General features: G+C 45.7%; 1 protein-coding gene across 1 annotated transcript in view; it reads right to left on the bottom strand.

Annotated features, from left to right (window-relative positions):
- Nucleotides 1–4,019: 4,019 nt before the first annotated feature.
- Nucleotides 4,020–18,206, bottom strand: part of UBTD1 (ubiquitin domain containing 1) — a 53,070-nt gene continuing 38,883 nt past the window's right edge. The window contains exons 2-3 of the mRNA XM_040437243.1: nt 14,901–15,128; nt 4,020–4,799 (exon numbers count right to left, since the gene is read on the bottom strand). Of these exons, the coding sequence (XP_040293177.1) occupies nt 4,396–4,799; nt 14,901–15,128 (632 nt within the window). The 3' untranslated portion in view covers nt 4,020–4,395. The remainder of the gene's footprint in view (nt 4,800–14,900; nt 15,129–18,206) is intronic.

The raw sequence follows: 18,206 nt of genomic DNA, 5'->3' as shown, positions 1-18,206 counted from the left end.
ATGCTGCTGCCAAATCACCACTCTAGTCTCCTCATGCGGCTGCTAACTCAACACTATGTCACCTTGCCACTCTGTGGTCTCCTCATGCTGCTGCCACCTCAACACTATTTGGTATGCAAGCATTCTGTACCTGACGAAGGGGAACACTGTCCCCGAAACATGTTATACCACTTGCTGAATAAAAAACCTCCGATTTTGATTCAAACTACTGGATGGTTTCTTGCACCGCGGGACATCTTCTCTGCCGAATCCACTTATCATCTGAGAGACCCCAGGCATCCCTGACCAGAAGCACCTGCATTTTTGGCTGTACACCATCCGTTTAAGAGGGGATCTAAATAACCCCTGATGAGCCTACACTAGAGTTGTGCCTACATTTAGCACAACTACACAAGGTGATCCTCCTTTTTGGAGACATTTTTTTTAAAATCAGATACGTATGTTATTACCCTATGGTACGCCTTCTTTGTGTTTCCTAGCCGAACACTGCCTGCACAACCATTTGACCTCACCACTATGTCACTGGGCCACTCTGTGGACTTCTCATGCTGTTCCCACCCTCCCCACTCCATGACCAAGCCACTATTTTGCCTTTTTGGCCTGGTTGACATAATTTATTTGACCCTTCTGATCTTTCAGAAGGGAGGAAAAATGAGACGCACAACGGATCCGGTCTATGTAGCAGCTGTAAGGCCTGTATGACATGGTCCCTATTTTGCATCAGAATTGGCTTATGATTTGGGGTAATAACAAATAATTCCAAAGTGAGAGGTCAGAACTGATGTATGCCTGCGCTCTAGATTACCTGAGTTTAAAATATTATTCAGAAGGGGGTAATCCTAAAACATAACATTTATTAATAATGCAGATAAAATATATAATATCCAAAATATAGTGTGCAAAGACAAACATTGGGATAGAGGGTAGTGGACCCCCAATTAGTACAATCATTAGTATCCCAAATGAAAAAAATACAATAAATAAAGTGCACGGCGGCACTAGTAACCAGCAAGTCCTACCGGTACCAAGGGACGGTCACCAGATTCTTCACCAAAAGCTGAATTCATATTGTACCCATCTAAGGATGATGTCCAGTCGACAAAAAGATGGCAGTGATACACAGCTTTGTAGGGTCCCTGTTCAAGCCCTATGGCTAACTAGCCATTCAGCCCTGATACTAGATGATAAGTAGCAGTCTGACCACAGGGCACTCGTCCTAACAAGGACGATCCCGTCCGGAACCTGTCCCTTGGTCTAAAAATCTATATGTCCCTAAATATACATGAAACACTCCCTTTGGGGTACAAAACAGAAGACATGCAAATATTTATTTCAGGTGTCATCTCTGTTTTGGATCCACTCCTGTTTTTTTTTTGGCTTTAGCAATACTGATGGATTACTGACCAAATGCTGACCGAGTGAAGGCGTATGCTCCACAGTCATCTGCATGTCATACTGACTCACAGTATTATTTCACTACCACAGCAGACTCCCTATGCGTGTTACTGCAAGGCACAGTGTTCTACACCTACACTATACAGGCTCTCTGCAGCCAGGAAATAGCAGTTTTTAATGCGATTCGCCACAAATAAATTCAGATAGAATCTTTTCGGAAAATTCGGCGAACCGGCAAAATCCAATTATTTTTTTTTTTCAATTCGCTCATCTCCAGTTAGCAGTAACAAAGGGGTTATCCCAGATCAGACTCCCCATGAGCGGTGGCAGAGACCAGTTACAAAGAGCAGCTCTCCCTGGAGTGCCACCATAGACATCAATTAAAGGGGTTCTCCGGGATTTACATATTGATGACCTTTCCTCAGGATAGGTCTTCAATATGAGTTCAGCAGGGGTCCGACTCCCGACACCTCTGATTATCAGTGTATGTCACTTCAGCTGCTCCTAGGCCATGTGACGGATGAACGTGACGTCACTGGCCTAGGAAGAGGCCTAAGCGCTGAAGGAGTGCCACAGTCTCTTCATACAGATGATTGGTAGGGGTCTCAGGAATCAAACTCCCGCCAATTCTCATATTGATGACCTATCCCTAAGATTGTTGTCCTGTACAATGCTTTAAAGGGGTTCTCCGGGATTTACATCTCGATGGACAGACAACATGGCTGCTTATTTCCAGAAACAGCACCACACCTGTCCAGGGGATTGTGTCTGGCATTGCAGCTCTGCTCCATTGCAAGTAATAGGGCTGAGCTGCAATACTACATACAACCTGTGGACAGGGGTGGTGCTATTTTTACAAGAAAGCAGACCTTCTTCATACTGGGCCTGATTAAGAAGGCTATCCGAAAGGTCTAGGGCTCTGTGCAGGTTTCTACAAAGATCTCGAAGGGCCCCTTAGGAAAAAAACGTATTATGGGGGGAAACCCCGGCCTACCCAGTACATATGCATCAATGATTCCCAGGCAATGCAGAATGCAAAGTGCAACGCCCCAGATTTCTGATTTTATGGGTTTTCTTTTAAAAGGGACCAATTTTTATGAAAAAAAACAAACAAAATAAAAGTCACCCTCCACCTCACCCACAACTTCGATGTCAGGTGTTTAATATAGTGCTCACCCTGACCACCATATTTCTTAATGTATTCACACCGGACAACTGGCATAAATGCATTGATTAATCTCCTGCTTCCCTTCAATTATAAAACTGTCCGCCTACAGCCACCACTAGGGGGAGCTCAGTGCATTGGAATGTATACAATTACCATGGAAGCTGTAATAATCTCTTTGCATTGAATTCATAAGGAGATCACTGTCAGGACCCCCTTAGCAGGTCCATGGTCTGCCTCCATTGAAGGTACACCAATGGCTCTGGGTACACCAAGGGCCTTCTTTCTGTACTCCGCCAAAGCAAAAAAAAACAAAAAACTGTAGTGTTCCCATTGACAGATCTAATATTAGCTTATGGGATTTAAAAGGTCTTCAATGGCAATTGTGGACCCATCAACCAAAAAGTGAGCATGCGCCTTTACAGATGCCCTAAGGTTCGGTGCTACAGGAACAAGTTAGCCTGCGTACAGATTATGCATTGAACTCCGTAATAACCAAGTATGCAGTAAGCTCCCTCTAGTGGTGACTATCGAGAATAGTGAGGTAATTAGAAAAATGGAGCTATAAAGATGCATTAAAGGGAGTCTGTCAGCAGTTTTGACCCCTCAAAACTGCTGACAGAGCCATGTAGGCAACGGAGAAAGCAGTGTACGCACAGCTATAGGCATGGTCATGCTTACTGCATGACTGAGACCAGCAGTATATGGCAGCAATATATTTCTGGGGTCTATGCTGTCCCTAGACATGTTGTGAACAGGGCCCAATAAGTACCCGATCGTAAAATATTCAATTTTTAGAAAGGACGTAAATCATTTAAATACAAACAGTACAGTTTTTATTAATTAGGCACAACATATTCATTGAAACATTCGTTGTCTATGGGCGTAAATCTCACAAAAGATGGCGGAACGAGATCAATACAAAATAAAAAAATTTAAAACAGCTAAAATAAAAATAAAATAAAAAGTTACCTATGGACTGAGCCCCAACATTCTTGTAAACTGCTGTTACACGCTTGGGTTAGGAGTGGTATTTAAAGGGGCTACACATGGCAAGGTCACACAGATTGTCCCATCATTCCAAATAAAACCCAGTAGATGCTTGGCAACTACAAATGAAAAAAAAAATATGCCCAAACATTTTCATGAGCATTTCACGCTATAATAAAAAGAAAAAAAAAAAAATCACCAGAGTTCTCCTGTTTGGTCGAGATGTTGATTAAAAAATTCTTCTATTTTGCTGGGGACAGGTGGATCAACACCAGATCGGCCCCTATTACTGACCCCAGAGCCGCTGCCAAAGCCAAATCTATCCTTCAGGAGTCTAGGTTCGATGGATGACAGCGCATGTCTAGGGCCGTAACCCCTCCACAGACTAGGACCAGTCAAGGGACCGGATTTAATGGTGATTTTTTTGTTTTTTTATGGAAATGTCAACAAATTTTCTTTAAAAAAATTGGAATAAAATCAACCTATGCTATTTGTTGCAGTATTGCTGATCTACTGACCATCCAGGTTACTACACACAAAAATATCCACCCCATTGTCCTGTGCCAATTTAGAGAGAGTAGGTCAATGGTTGCAAGCATGCGTCCAACGTCATCTTGTAGGAGGTGGACCTCGTGTGCAATCAAAACAGATATAGTGCAGCATTTTGGTTATGGGTTTGAGGGGGGGGGGGGCTGGGTCACCTCTCCCTCTTATTTCCATTGCGTCTCAAGCAGACCAGTCATGATCGAGAAAAGGAGGACGAGAAAGGAGAGAAGGACCTAGCAGCCAGCCTTTCGTTGCCTCCCAAGAGTCTCAGGATCTCAGACATTCAGATCGAGTAGGTTTCAAACACGCTGGTTCAGTTCTGGATCTCCGCTGGTTGGTTGGTTGACAATAACTTGTATGACAAAGTCCTTCTGAATTTTAGTCTCCTGCAGTTTTATCCTGTCCGTGAGGAGTTTCCCAGAGAAGAACCATCGCTGCCAACAAGTTTCGATACCCTCCACGGAATGCAGCTGCTTCTTCAGTTGGCCGATAGTGTCCGTCATACTTGCGTTAAGTTTAACGTCCTTTCCAGTGGAAAGACGGACCTTGAGCTGGAATTCCCGTCTGTTTTTGGGGGCTGGTTCGGGGGCATCTGTACCGTCTTCATCACTTCTTTCCATGATGAGGTTAACGGGAGGAGCCAGGCAGTACACCGGGAGCTGGTACCGGGTTCCAAGTTCATCGTAGCATTCTGATAGAGAACCTGAGAAGATCAATGGATTGGTGGTCAATACATGTCATTGGGAAGGGCGTATGCCACACTGATTCACCATCATTCATGCAATTGCATATACTGAAAAAAAACAAAAAACAGAAGCCCTCAAATCTAATGACCTGGCGTCTTTTTTAGTATAAGGGAGTCTGTTAGCGGGAAATTCCAAATAAACCAGGCACAATGTCTTGTAGCACTAGCTCAGCTGAACTTAATGATACCTTTCACTTAGCGATCCGTTGCTTCATTCTGGATTAAAAGGACTTTTTTTTTATCCATATGGAAATGGACACTTAAGGTAAGAAATTGTTACATTCCCTTTTCTCTGATTTTTTTTTTCTAAAGCCTGGAACTGCCTTAAGAGGATGTTCACACGGAGCAGACACACTGTGGATTCGCCTGCACTACCTGCAAAGTGGATGGGATTTTAAGAAATCTTTTTGACATGTTGAGAAAAAAACATTCCACAGCGTAAAGTGACCTGTGGTGCGGATTTATGCTTTACCCTTTCCACTGTAGACTTTGAGTCATAGGAAGTCACTTCCAAAAGGTGGCGCTAGCGAGACGTTCCCTTTCCCTCTCTGCAATGAATAGGGTGAAACCCCCAGCAGAACCTGCAATAAATCCGCAGGGGACATTCCACCCTTTTTTGTAATTTTGTGCAAATTGCAGAGCAAAAATCTATGTCTCCAACCCCGTTCCAAATTTCCAGGAGACACATTTTCTATACCAGGGGTCAGCAACCTTCGGCACTCCAGCTGCAGTGAAACTACAACTCCCAGCATGCCCACTTACTTGGCTCCCATAGAAGAGGTCTCGTTCAGCTGAATTTAATGATACCTTTCACTTAGTGATCCGTTTCTTCATTCTGGAGAAAAAGGACTTTTTTTTTATCCATATGGAAATGGACACTTAAGTGCAGCAAGGGCGGGCCTAAACCACTCTGTGCACCCTTGTTCCACCTGCTTAGTCATCTCGCCTGATCCTCAATCAAGAAGGAAGGGCTGGCAGGGGAAGCAGGAGGGGCAAAAGGTGCACAGAGTGGCTTGGGCCCGCCCTCGCTGCACTTAAGTGTCCATTTCCATATGGATTAAGAAAAGTCCTTTTTCTCCAGAATGAAGCAACGGATCACTAAGTGAAAGGAATCATTACATTCAGCTGAGCTAGTGCTACAAGGCATTGACCTGCAGAGAGCCTCCTTATAGGCAAGTTGTCAGGGATTTTATTATTTATTTATTTTCTAATTGTCTAAAATCAGAGAATGTGATATAAAATAAATAAATAAATATAACCCTTACTTGCCTGTAAAATTCTGTGCTGCTACAGCCCCGTCGCCCCTCCTTGTTTACTGTGCTCCAGCAGTGACGTGCCGCACATCCAAGTGACCACTGCAGCCAATAGCGTGCCTCTGTGATCTCGGATCATACATGTCGGCACCAGTGCGGAGGCCAGTGATTGGCTCCAGCCGTCATGTGGATGTCTGTCACGCCATCACTTGCAGACCAGCAGGGATCGCGGGAGCCTTGTCAATGGAGTAGCAGGAGGACAAAACAGGTAAGAAATTGCCTGGTAACGCCTTAAGAGGATGTTCACACGGAGCAGACACACTGTGGATTCGCCTGCACTACCTGCAAAGTGGATGGGATTTTAAGAATTCTTTTTGGACATGTTGAGAAAAACATTCCACAGCGTAAAGTGACCTGTGGTGCGGATTTATGCTTTCACCCTTTGCACTGTAGACTTTGACTCATAGGAAGCCACTTTCAAAAAGGTGGCGCTAGCGAGACGTTCCCTTTCCCTCTCTGCAATGAATAGGGTGAACCCCCAGCAGAACCTGCAATAAATCCACAGGGGACATTCCACCCTGTGCGGCCGTACCCTTTTTGTAATTTTGTGCAAATTGCAGAGCAAAAATCTCTGTCTCCGACCCCGTTCCAAATTTCCAGGAGACACCTTTTCTATACCAGGGGTCAGCAACCTTCGGTACTCCAGCTGCAGTGAAACTACAACTCCCAGCATGCCCACTTACTTGGCTGTACTTGTAACTCCCATAGAAGTGAAAGGAGGATTGTGGCAGCTGGAGTGCCGGAGGTTGCCGATCCCTGTTCTATACCCTTCAAATGCACATGGTCCTCTCCTCTGAAATCTATGGGTTAGGGCTCATGCACACGAACGTGTTTTCTTTCCGTGTCCATTCCATTTTTTTTGCGGACCGTATGCAGAACCATTCATTTCAAGGAGTCCGAAAAAAACAAAAAACAGACGTTACTCCGTGTACATTGCGTTACCGTATGTCCGTATTTCTGTTTTGCAAAAAAAATAGAACATGTCCTATTATTGTCTGCATTACGGACAAGGATAGGACTGTTCTATGAAAGGCCACCTGTTCAGTTCGGCAAAATACGGAATGCACACGGACGTCATCAGTATTTTTTGCGGACCACAAAATACATACGGTTGTGTGCATGAGCCCTTAAGGATAGACTTTAATGAGGAAGTCTGTGCACAAGAGCAGCCATGTCTCCGAGTATATGGGGGAGGTGGTGGTGGCCTGGAATCCACAAACCGGGATCACCAGCAGGGGCGAATCTACCATAGCGGCAGACCATGTGACTGCTATGGGGCCCAGGGCAAGAGGGGGGCCCAGTCTTAGTTGGGATCATCTCCTCTTCTACTGGAGGTGAAAACTTGGTCAGGACTCTACCCTCTAAGGCCCCTTTCACACGGGTGATAATTCCGCGCGGGTGCAATGCGCGAGGTGAACGAATTGCACCCGCACTGAATCCGGACCTATTCACTTCAATGGGCGGTGATTTTCACGAATCACTTGTGCATTGCGTGAAAATCTCAGCATGTTCTCAGTATTCTGCGTTTTTCACGCAATGCAGGCCCCTTAGAAATAAATGGGGATGCGTGAAAATCGCAAGCATCCGCAAGCAAGTGTGGATGCAATGAGATTATCACGCATGGTTGCTAAGGAGACGAGGGATGAGTTACCCGGGACCCCATTTACTTTATTATTTTCCATTATAACATGGTCATCATGGATAATAGCATTCTTTAATACAGAATGCTCAGTAAAAAGGTCCATTATGGGGTTAAAAAAAAAAAATTAACTTGCCTCATCCTGTTGTTCGCGCAGCCGGGCTCGTCTTCTTTCTTCTTCTTGCAGGACCTGGCTGGAAAAGGACCTTCGGTGACGTCATCGAAGGTCCTTTGGCAGGTCCTGAAAGAAGACTAGCCCGGCTGCGCGAACAACAGGATGAGGCAAGTTAATTATATCTTTTTTTTTTAACCCCTAAAGCCACATTTTAGTAAGCATTCTGTATTACGAATGCTATTATTTAATATTTTCCCTTCTAACCATGTTATAAGGGAAAATAATAAAATCTACAGAACACCGATCCCAAACTTCAGTGAAGAAGTCCGGGTTCGGGTCTGGGTACCACAGTCAGTTTTTTTATCACATGCGTGCAAAACGCATTGCACCTGCGTGATAAAAACTGAACATCGAAAAGCAATTGCAGTCCCCGATTTTCCCTGATCGCAGATGCAACGCATCCAGACCCAATCCGGACGAGCTCGTCTGCAAGGGGCCTAAAAGGAACAACTTTTAGCAAATGAGGCAGTGGAAAAATGGCCCAAGGGTCATTGAAAAGGGGTTTAGGCGGAAACCCCTTCTGTCCTGTGTGGGGGGCCTGGTTTGATCCTTGCTATGGGGCCCTTACTTCTCTATGTACGCCACTGGTCACCAGACCCCTATCCCCCTGAGAGGTGACACTCCCAGATATCTTACAGCAAAGTCTGATCTGAAGACATTGGTGTCTGATCTCCTGGGACACGACATTTCATATATATTACCCCCAGCTTTAATTTTAATTTAAAGAATACGATCAAGGACATGTATATAAAAATTTTTTATTATATATATATAATATATATATATATATATATATATATATATATATATATATATATATATATATATATATATATAATTTTTTTTAAAAATCTTTCCAGAAACAGCGCCACCCATGGCTTTGTCTGGTATTGCACCTAAACCCCTTTCACTTGAATGCTGTAATATCAGACAGTCCATGGGAGGTGCATATTCTGGACAAAATAATAATAAAAAAATAAAAAAATAAAAAAAGGGCTTTTGCAATCTTTTTTGGATCTGCGTATTTTAGGGCTGCAGCTAACGATTATTTGAATAATCGATTAGTTGTCGATAATTTAATCGATTAATCGGGGAAAAAACACCAAAATGACAAAAAAGGGGTTTATATGATTTTACTTGAAAAATTATGTTCAAAGGCCATATTAAAACAAATTGTGGATGGCGCCGTTATGGGGAGGGGGATAAATCTGTGGATGGTGCCGTTATGGGGAGGGGGATAAATCTGTGGATGGCGCCGTTATGGGGAGGGGGATAAATCTGTGGATGGCGCCGTTATGGGGAGGGGGATAAATCTGTGAACCGTTATGGGGAGGGGGGGATCTGTGCACCGTTATGGGGAGGGGGGGGGGGGGGGGGATCTGTGCACCGTTATGGGGAGGGGGGGGATCTGTGCACCGTTATGGGGAGGGGGGGGGATCTGTGCACCGTTATGGGGAGGGGGGGGGGTCTGTGCACCGTTATGGGGAGGGGGGGGGATCTGTGCACCGTTATGGGGAGGGGGGGGGATCTGTGCACCGTTATGGGGAGGGGGGGGGGATCTGTGCACCGTTATGGGGAGGGGGGGGGGATCTGTGCACCGTTATGGGGAGGGGGGGGGGGGATCTGTGCACCGTTATGGGGAGGGGGGGGGGGGATCTGTGCACCGTTATGGGGAGGGGGGGGGGATCTGTGCACCGTTATGGGGAGGGGGGGGGGGATCTGTGCACCGTTATGGGGAGGGGGGGGGGATCTGTGCACCGTTATGGGGAGGGGGGGGGGGGATCTGTGCACCGTTTGGGGAGGGGGGGGATCTGTGCACCGTTATGGGGAGGGGGGGATCTGTGCACCGTTATGGGGAGGGGGGATCTGTGCACCGTTATGGGGAGGGGAGGATCTGTGCATGACACTGATATGGGGGGGGGGGGGGGGGATCTATAGATGACACTATATTGCATCTTATGCTATACGTGTCATCCACAGATCCCCCTCCACATAACCGCCCCGGCCCCGCTGCAGACTATTCTGGCAGTAACTTTTACTCAGCGCATCTTTATTACCTTACAATGAAGCTCCGGTAACTGGCAGAGCGGGCGGCAGTGTAACGTCACTCACTCACGTGACGCGCCTGCTCCGCCCACTTTATGAATGAAGCAGGTGCGTCACGTGAGTAAGTAACGTTACGCCGCCGTCCGCTCTGCCAGTTACTGGAGCTTCATTGTAAGGTAAAATAAAGATGTGCTGATTTAAAGTAAACAAATCGGCGATTATTCGATAACTGGATTCGTCGACAACGAATCCCGTTATCGAATATTATCGATAAAGTCGATTAATCGTTGCAGCCCTAGCGTATTTACATATTTACTGTCCCTTGACAATTTGAGAAGCGCATATTTCTTGCAAAAATAGGAGCAGATCCCTCCAGAAGAAAGCAGACAAATCTCCCTTCCCCGGAGTCATCAGATGAGATGTACAAGCGGGACGCAGGTCGGGGTGGAATGAGTCTCATGACTAAACATGTCGCTGATCGCAAGGGTTTTAAGGCAATATTTTTGGGAAATTTCCACAGAACTCGTTGCAGAACGAGCAAAGAACAGGTTTTGAGGTGGAATTTAGGTTTAACCAGAGCCCCCACCATATGACATTTTAAATACTGGTGTCTTCTGTGCCAGACGAGCTTTTATACCCCCGTAGGGCCTGGGTGCGACTGTTACTTCCACCCCACCCCCCACCTAGACCCAACCGGATCTCCTATCACAACCATACCGCTAAAGGCTACGGAGACCGGCGAGCCAGCAAACCCCTTAGACATGAGGCCATGCCTTGGATACGATGGTCGAAAAATCATCTGGAGTCCCCTCTTTTCCTAAGATTTTGGGGTCCCAAAAGTCAAGCAGTGGCTGAACTAGAAAATGTTGTGCGGGATTGAAAAAAATCAGGGGCTGGACATAGAAGGTGGTGAAGGGCCCTCTAGGTGCCGAGACCTGGGGGACACTCGGTCTGCTTTTTTTCTATCTGTTTTTATTTTGGGATTGCAGATTTTTTTATTTTATTTCTTGAACATGATTATGGGGGCAGCCATCTTGCCTGAGCTGTTCTTAACAGCGTTTAGAAAGCATTAAGAAAATTGCTTCACGGCAGCCCCATGGTCCATAGACACAATGGTCAGGAGGGGACCTCACCGACTTCTATGGGGGAGTTTTCTGGGCATGCTCTGTGACCTGTGCAGAGGTCATTGTACAAGGAAGGAATGGTCCAAATGGTGGATCATGCCTTATCTATACACAGAGGTGATATCATTACAGGCAGGATTAGAATGACAGATAAGCAGATAACTGTAAAGTAAAGTGATCTGTACAGACCAAGAAGTGGCGCCTAATACTTGTCTTAGTGGCTGGTGCGAAAACTGCAGGATTTTATGGTTTTTGTTTAACATTGCCAAAAATTCTTTGAAAATGTTAAACATAACAACAAAAAAAAAGTAATTTAAACAATAGGTCATTTTCTGATGACACATTCCCTTTAAGTATAATCAAGTCCTGTGTTTAACGGTCTACTTGTGGTGGGACTACAAAACCCAGCAGGCTCTAACAGCCCAGTGTGAACATACCATAAGGTGAGCAGTTTCAGCTGCTATAGTTAATCTACGGATTACAACAAAAAACAGCTGCATAACAAATAGCATCCATGGGTGGGGTGGCCTGGGAGTGAGGAACCACATGCCAATCATATTTGGTCATAATCTGGAATTTTAGGGGTTGTACAGAGACAAAGGGCGACTCCTTCTGTTCGTACAACCTGAAAATACCATGTGACATTGCTTTGTATAGGCGGCCATACGTATTCAATAGTTGTCTGACACTGCTCTCTCGACTCTCCCATACACATTCGGCTCAGCTGAACGTGTATGTGTATTTGATGGGGAGAGGGAAGAAGGCTGCTGCCAGACACTTCTGGCGAAGGCCTATGTCCCTGGAGAGTGAAACGACTGGTAGAAAATATTGACCGCACCCGATCCTTCTCCGATGGTGCTCCCCATACACATTAGACTGTCAGCTGAAGCCGCCGTTCTTGGGGGCCTTCACTGTAATACAAACAAGCTACATATATGGCAAAGTATACAACAGGGATCAGCAACCTCCGGCACTCCAGCTGTTCAGAAATTACAACTCCCACCATGCTCCATTCACTTCCATGGGAGTTACAAGAACAGCTGTGAGATGGTGAAACAGCTCATTGTCTGAACTCTGTGTAGATTAAATGAAATTATCTGGACGGACATTCTGCTGTTTGGCCACAAGATGCCGCTGTTTCCTAAACACAGCTAACAGACTGCCTATATTTTCATATTTATGAGAGGTGGAGTTTCAGAGGCTGGAGAAAAGGAAGCAGCCATCTTAGGCTGGGTTCACAAGGGCGAGATTTCCGCGCGGGTGCAATGCGTGAGGTGCATTGCACCCGCACTGAAATCGGACCCATTCACTTCTTGTTCGTTGCGTGAAAAATCGCAGCATGCTCTATATTGTGCGTTTATCGCGCAACGCAGGCCCCATAGAAGTGAATGGGGCTGCGTGAAAATCGCAAGCAATCTGCAAGCAAGTGCGGATACGGTGAAATTTTCACGCATGGTTGGGTTGCTAAGATGAAAGTCTATTCACTGTATTATTTCCCTTATGACATAGTTATAAGGGAAAATAATAGCATTCTTTAATACAGAATGCTTAGTAGGTCAATTGAGGGTTAAACAATTTTTTATTTTTTTTTATTAACTCACCTCCTCCTCTTGATCGCGTAGCTGCCGGTCTCTTCTTACTTCTTTAATCATGAGCTGCCGGGTAAAGGACCTGTGGTGACGTCACATCACATGGTCCAATCACATGATCCATCACCGTGGTGATGGACCATGTGATCAACTCAGTGACGTCACCACAGGTCCTTTGACAGGTCCTGAAGAAAGAACAGGAGACCGGCAGCTACGCGATCAATTGGAGGAGGAGAGTTAATTTTTATTTTTTTATTCCTCAATAGACCTTCTACTAAGCATTCTGTATTAAAGAATGCTATTATTTTCCCTTATAACCATGTCATAAGTGAAAATAATTACATCTACACAACACCGAACCCAAACCCGAACTTCAGTGTAGAAGTTCGGGTCTGGGTACCACATTCAGTTTATCACGCGCAAAACACATTGCACCCGCACGATAAAAACAGAACGCAATCACAGTCAAAACTGACTGAAATTGGGTACCTACTCACGTGGATTTGCTGCATTGCACCCGGGACGCATTCTGAGCCAAAACGTGACGCCCGTGTGAACCCAGCCTGAGAGGGAGCTGAAACTGAGGAACTGTGTGAGCAGAGAATCCAACGGCATCCAGGTGTGAGAGCATCCCTCAGTGACCAGAGCTGCAGCTAAGTGAAGCGGATCATGTTCAAGACCCTGATCCTGTCCAGAGGAACGAGGATTGCTTCCAGGAAAGCTGATGAGATCTGAGGAGCAAAGCTACATACACTGCGGTACTGCATGCTTGTTAGAGAGGCATTTGTTCTGTTCAGAGTCACCAGCGGATGCAGAGCAGACCCGGGTTGGTAAGATCGTGCACGCACCTCATTAGAGTGTTGGCGCCTAGAGACTGAGACCAGGCCTGTAGTTAGTTAGCACAATGGTCTCGGCCTTCGGACTGGGTGTATGTAAATTTATTGTATGTTCCCAGCATTTGTGGTTGTGTTTATTGCCATATTTAAGTAAAATTCTGTTTTGGGGTTGCTTTCCTCGTTCGTGACTTCACTGCATCCTGAGGAGCCCACCCCGGTACACGGCTTACACAGCCAAGCAAGTGTGCATGCTGGGAGTTGTAGTTTCCAAGCAGCTGGAGTGCCGGAGGTGTGGGTGGGGCTGTAGTCATTAATACTCCATGACAGATAGTATTTTGGCAACAGAGGTTCCCAAATTTCTTCAGGCCAGGACATCTCAAACCTTCTACAGACCACACTGAGGAACCCGGACCAGTTGTCAACACCAGAAACTGGCCAAGTTCTCCCGCACTTTAAAGGGACTGTCAGCAGGACAATGCATTGCAGGACTAGCTCAGCTCAATGTAATGATGCGTTGCACTTAGCGATCCGTTGCTTCATTCTGGAGAAAAAGTACTTTTAATCCATATGCAAATGAGCAGTTAGGTGCACTGAGGGTGGGTTCCAAGCCACTATGTGCACCCTTGCTCCTCCTACTTTCACTTTTGGCCCCTCCCTTACATTTTCACTGACAGGGCCAGGGTAGATGACTATACAGGAACCGGGCCCTGTCAGAGGATGGAGGGGCTGGAAGAGGAAGTAGGAGGAGCAAAAGTGCAGTGTCTTGGGCCCGCCCTCAGTGCACTTAAGTAGTCATTTGCATATGGATTAAAAGTACTTTTTCTCCAGAATGAAGAAATGGATCACTGAATAAAAGGTATCATTACATTCAGCTGAGCTAGCTCTGCAAGGCATTGGGGGTCATTTATTAAAGACCGGCTTTTTACACCGGTCTTAGATATCCCCTGTGCTGCCGGAGAATGCGCCTAATTTATAACGAGGCGCACACCTCATCATAAAATTAGGCGCACTCTGCACCAGTCTGTGTGTGCCTAGATTGAAACAAACAGACTCCAGTCCGTGACTGGCGTAGATTACAATCATCATTTACGACTAAAAACCAGGCGTAAATATTACTAAAATTGCAAGGGGCCAATGGCCCGTCCCCTACCAGTCCCCAATGTCAAGGGTGGAGGAAAAACGCTGCATGCAACAAAATTGTCAAATGGGCGTTTAAAAGTTCTTGCAACTTTTTTTTTTTTTTTTTGTCAAAAGCTGGCGTAAAGAGAGTCTTTGTAAATGACCCCCACTGTGCCCAGGAGGAGCAGTGACCGCCAAAAGTTTTATTTTTTTCTTACCGTGAGGTAAAGTAATACTTGCTCCATCTACGATCGCCTGCGCCAATTCGTGATTGTTAGCTTCCGCCGCGTAGGCTGCAGCTTTTAGCGCGTCCCAGATTTCCTTACGTCCCTCAAACGCCGGTGCGGTGTCCCAAAACTCATCCCGCTTACTGTGCAGCTGGCCTTCCGTCATCGGGTAGTCGCTCTTCCACCTCGGAAGCTCTTTCTTAAGGGGCTCATTGCGACCTGGTCAGAAAATAAAATCAGATATAAATCATCTTTAAAATAACCACATGCCATATAAAAGTAAGGCTACAGTTACAGTGGGGGGGGAAATAAATGGCATCCATTGTGTGCATCCATTTTATCCGTTTTTACTGGCCGTTTTGCAAAATATATTTGTCTTTTATTTATTTATACAAGTTGGTGAGGGGCGTTTGGCTCATGGTGGACTGCATCTCCCAGTCATACGGACCTAAAGAGGACTTTTCACCATTCCTGACCAGTCAGTTGCATTCCCCATGTAATAACAATCCTGGAGCATCTATTCTTATCGCTCTATGTTGTACCATCCCTCTATTATTCCAAACAGAAATTTATTAATGCATTTGCCAGCAGTTTGCAATGAAGGTCCAGCTCGGCGATACCAGTTGAGGGGGCGTGTCTGTGCGCAGTGACAATGGCATCCGACTGTGCAAGGACACACCCCCAACTAGTAACACCCATTTGGACCTTCATCTAGCAGGAATAATAGAGGAATGACACAACAGAGTCAGAAGAATAGAGGCTCCAGAATTGTCATTACATGGGGGATGCAAGTGTAGTGTCCCACTAGGTAAACGTGGGCACTACACAAGGGTCAATTGGTGTGCGCGTTACTCCTACTCACAAGGGACAGAAATGTTATATTTAATTGTGCATTTTATGTATTTTCTAATGTGTTTTTATGTGCATTCCCCCTGTGTAAATGTGTAAGCAGGCCTAGTTTGGTGTAGTGAGACATCCCAGACACTAGAGGGAGATAGGGAGCCCCTAGTATAAATGTCCAGGCCCAGACAGGGAGAGTTAGTTCAGAGTCAGGAGTCTGTGGAGACAGAAGTGAGAAGGCACCAGCCAGAGATACGCTGAGGACCTCCTCCTGACATGCAGCTAGACAGCCCAGGCTACTAGTTGTTACCAGGAGGCTAGTAGAGGGATCCTAGCCTACCTGCGGATCAAGAGAGCCTTAGTTAGCTCTGAAGTCACCCCAGTTGCAGGACAGCACCTCCTGGGAGAAACCCACAGTCAGGATCTTACCAGCAAAGATAAGTAACACTGATGGGCAGATGCTATATAGGAAGCAAAGCAAGGATTTAATACGAGAGGAAGATATATATATACACCAAGGATTTAAGCCACCATTTAGGCATCCGGGCCTTGGGATAGAAACCAGACAGGAGTTCTAGAAAGGACAGTGTACGCTATTTCTGAGGAAAGGTACAACCTGATTCTGAGTGTGTTGTGGATTTACCCTCTGAGTATCTTGCATAATTAATACCTGCCATCTTGTGGAGTAAGCCTGCTTGTAAAGCTGTGATCTAAAGGACTGTGTTACCATCTGTATGTACAAAGTTGGACTGTTAAGTAAAGCAACGTTTGGTTCACTATACCACCTGTGTACCTCAATTATTCCAACTGTAAATCGGTGTGCCACCGTTACAGGCACTGGCGTCACGAATCCAACAGGGACCTTGCCCCAGGCACTCAAAATACCTGTAACATCCAGGGCACCTCATCCACCATCAGGCCTGGTCCCTACAAACAGAGTGTGCCCCAGAGGAACTGTGTCTACCTCTCCTTCACTGCCGCATGCCTACCCAGGGTTCTCCAATACAGTGAGCAACCCTCGATTGCCCTTAACCGTGACCTCGCTTCGCTATACCCTGCAGGTCTGGCGTGCTGCACAAGTAGTTACTAAAACTGGCGTGTCAGGGGAGGCGAGAGGTCCCCTTTAAGCCACCAAAACACGAGCGGGAGTTACCGGCCGCTTAAAGGTCACTTCATAAAACCAAAGTATTTATAGCTGGGTGGAGGAAGCGGGGAGTAATCTGCAGCATCTGAGAACAATCAGGATCTGACCGGGCAGGGATTACAGTGATGTAAGCCCGGCCACTTCCCTAATAAACCAATTACAGGTAATGGCTTACCGAGATGCCTCCAGGAGGCGGTGGCTAATGAATGAAGGGCTGCATTTCACATACTGTATATGAATGCACATACAAACCGCGTACTGTAACGTAAATGCCACAGATGGACTTCATCATCCTCATCATCGCCCTGGAATCCCTACGGAAGTCATCACCGCTGTTCATTCATGCACGTGATCATACGGCATGTCATTATGACTGCTACCTACCTAGCAGTACATGCATTATACCGTCACATACCTGCTTATTTCTAGGACACGCTCCGTCTGGGACGCACATGTGCAATCCGGTTTTAATAACGGGCTAGCCTTGCCATCAGTTTAAAGGGGACCTGACCCCTCTCCTGACATCTGTTTTAGTAACTTCCCCAGAAAACAATTCTATTGTATCTTTTCTCATAACTCTGCATTGTGCCATCCCCTCTGTTAATTCTCCTGGAAACGTACAAATAAAAAATGGCAACTGGGTGTAACTATTACCCTTGTCCAAAGGCTGCTTCCCCTACACAGTCAGCTCTGATGGGATAGCGCCCGACTATGTAAGGTCCTGTCCTGTTGTCAGTTTATTCACAAATTTCCTGGAGGAATAACAGAGGGACAGCATCACACATCGCTATAAGAAAAGATGCTCCAGAATTGATATTTCAAGTGGACTATAATGATTTCCCAAAACAGACATGGAGATTGGATCTCTAAGCTTCAGACATGGGGTTCTGCGTGGTACATTTTACAGTGAAGCTCGGACATATCATGAGGGGGGGTCATCTAATGCAGAGAACCCTTAGCGCCTATGAATATAATTAAGGAGCCCTAATTGAAGAGAATATCCCCCGATCCAGAGGAAAAAGAACCTTTCCCTATACTGCTTATTGCTGGAAAGGCCGTCATTAAGGGTGGGTTCACATCACGCTTTATGCCTCCGTTTGGCGTAAATATAAAAAAAAAAAAAAAAGCTACAAAAACGCAGCAAATCACGTTCTTGTATCCTGCAGAGTCCGGTAAAAAAAAAAAAAAAAAGTATACTTTATTTTTTACAATGGTAACTTTGGTATTGTACGGCATCAGTCTGAGGCATCCATTTAACGTATACGTTTTTTGTATACATTAAAAGTATCGGAAAAACGTGATGTGAACCCAGC

This window comes from Bufo bufo, chromosome 6, assembly GCF_905171765.1.
Source record: "Bufo bufo chromosome 6, aBufBuf1.1, whole genome shotgun sequence".
Classification (NCBI taxonomy): domain Eukaryota; kingdom Metazoa; phylum Chordata; class Amphibia; order Anura; family Bufonidae; genus Bufo; species Bufo bufo.
This window is presented reverse-complemented; position numbering and strand designations above follow the sequence as displayed.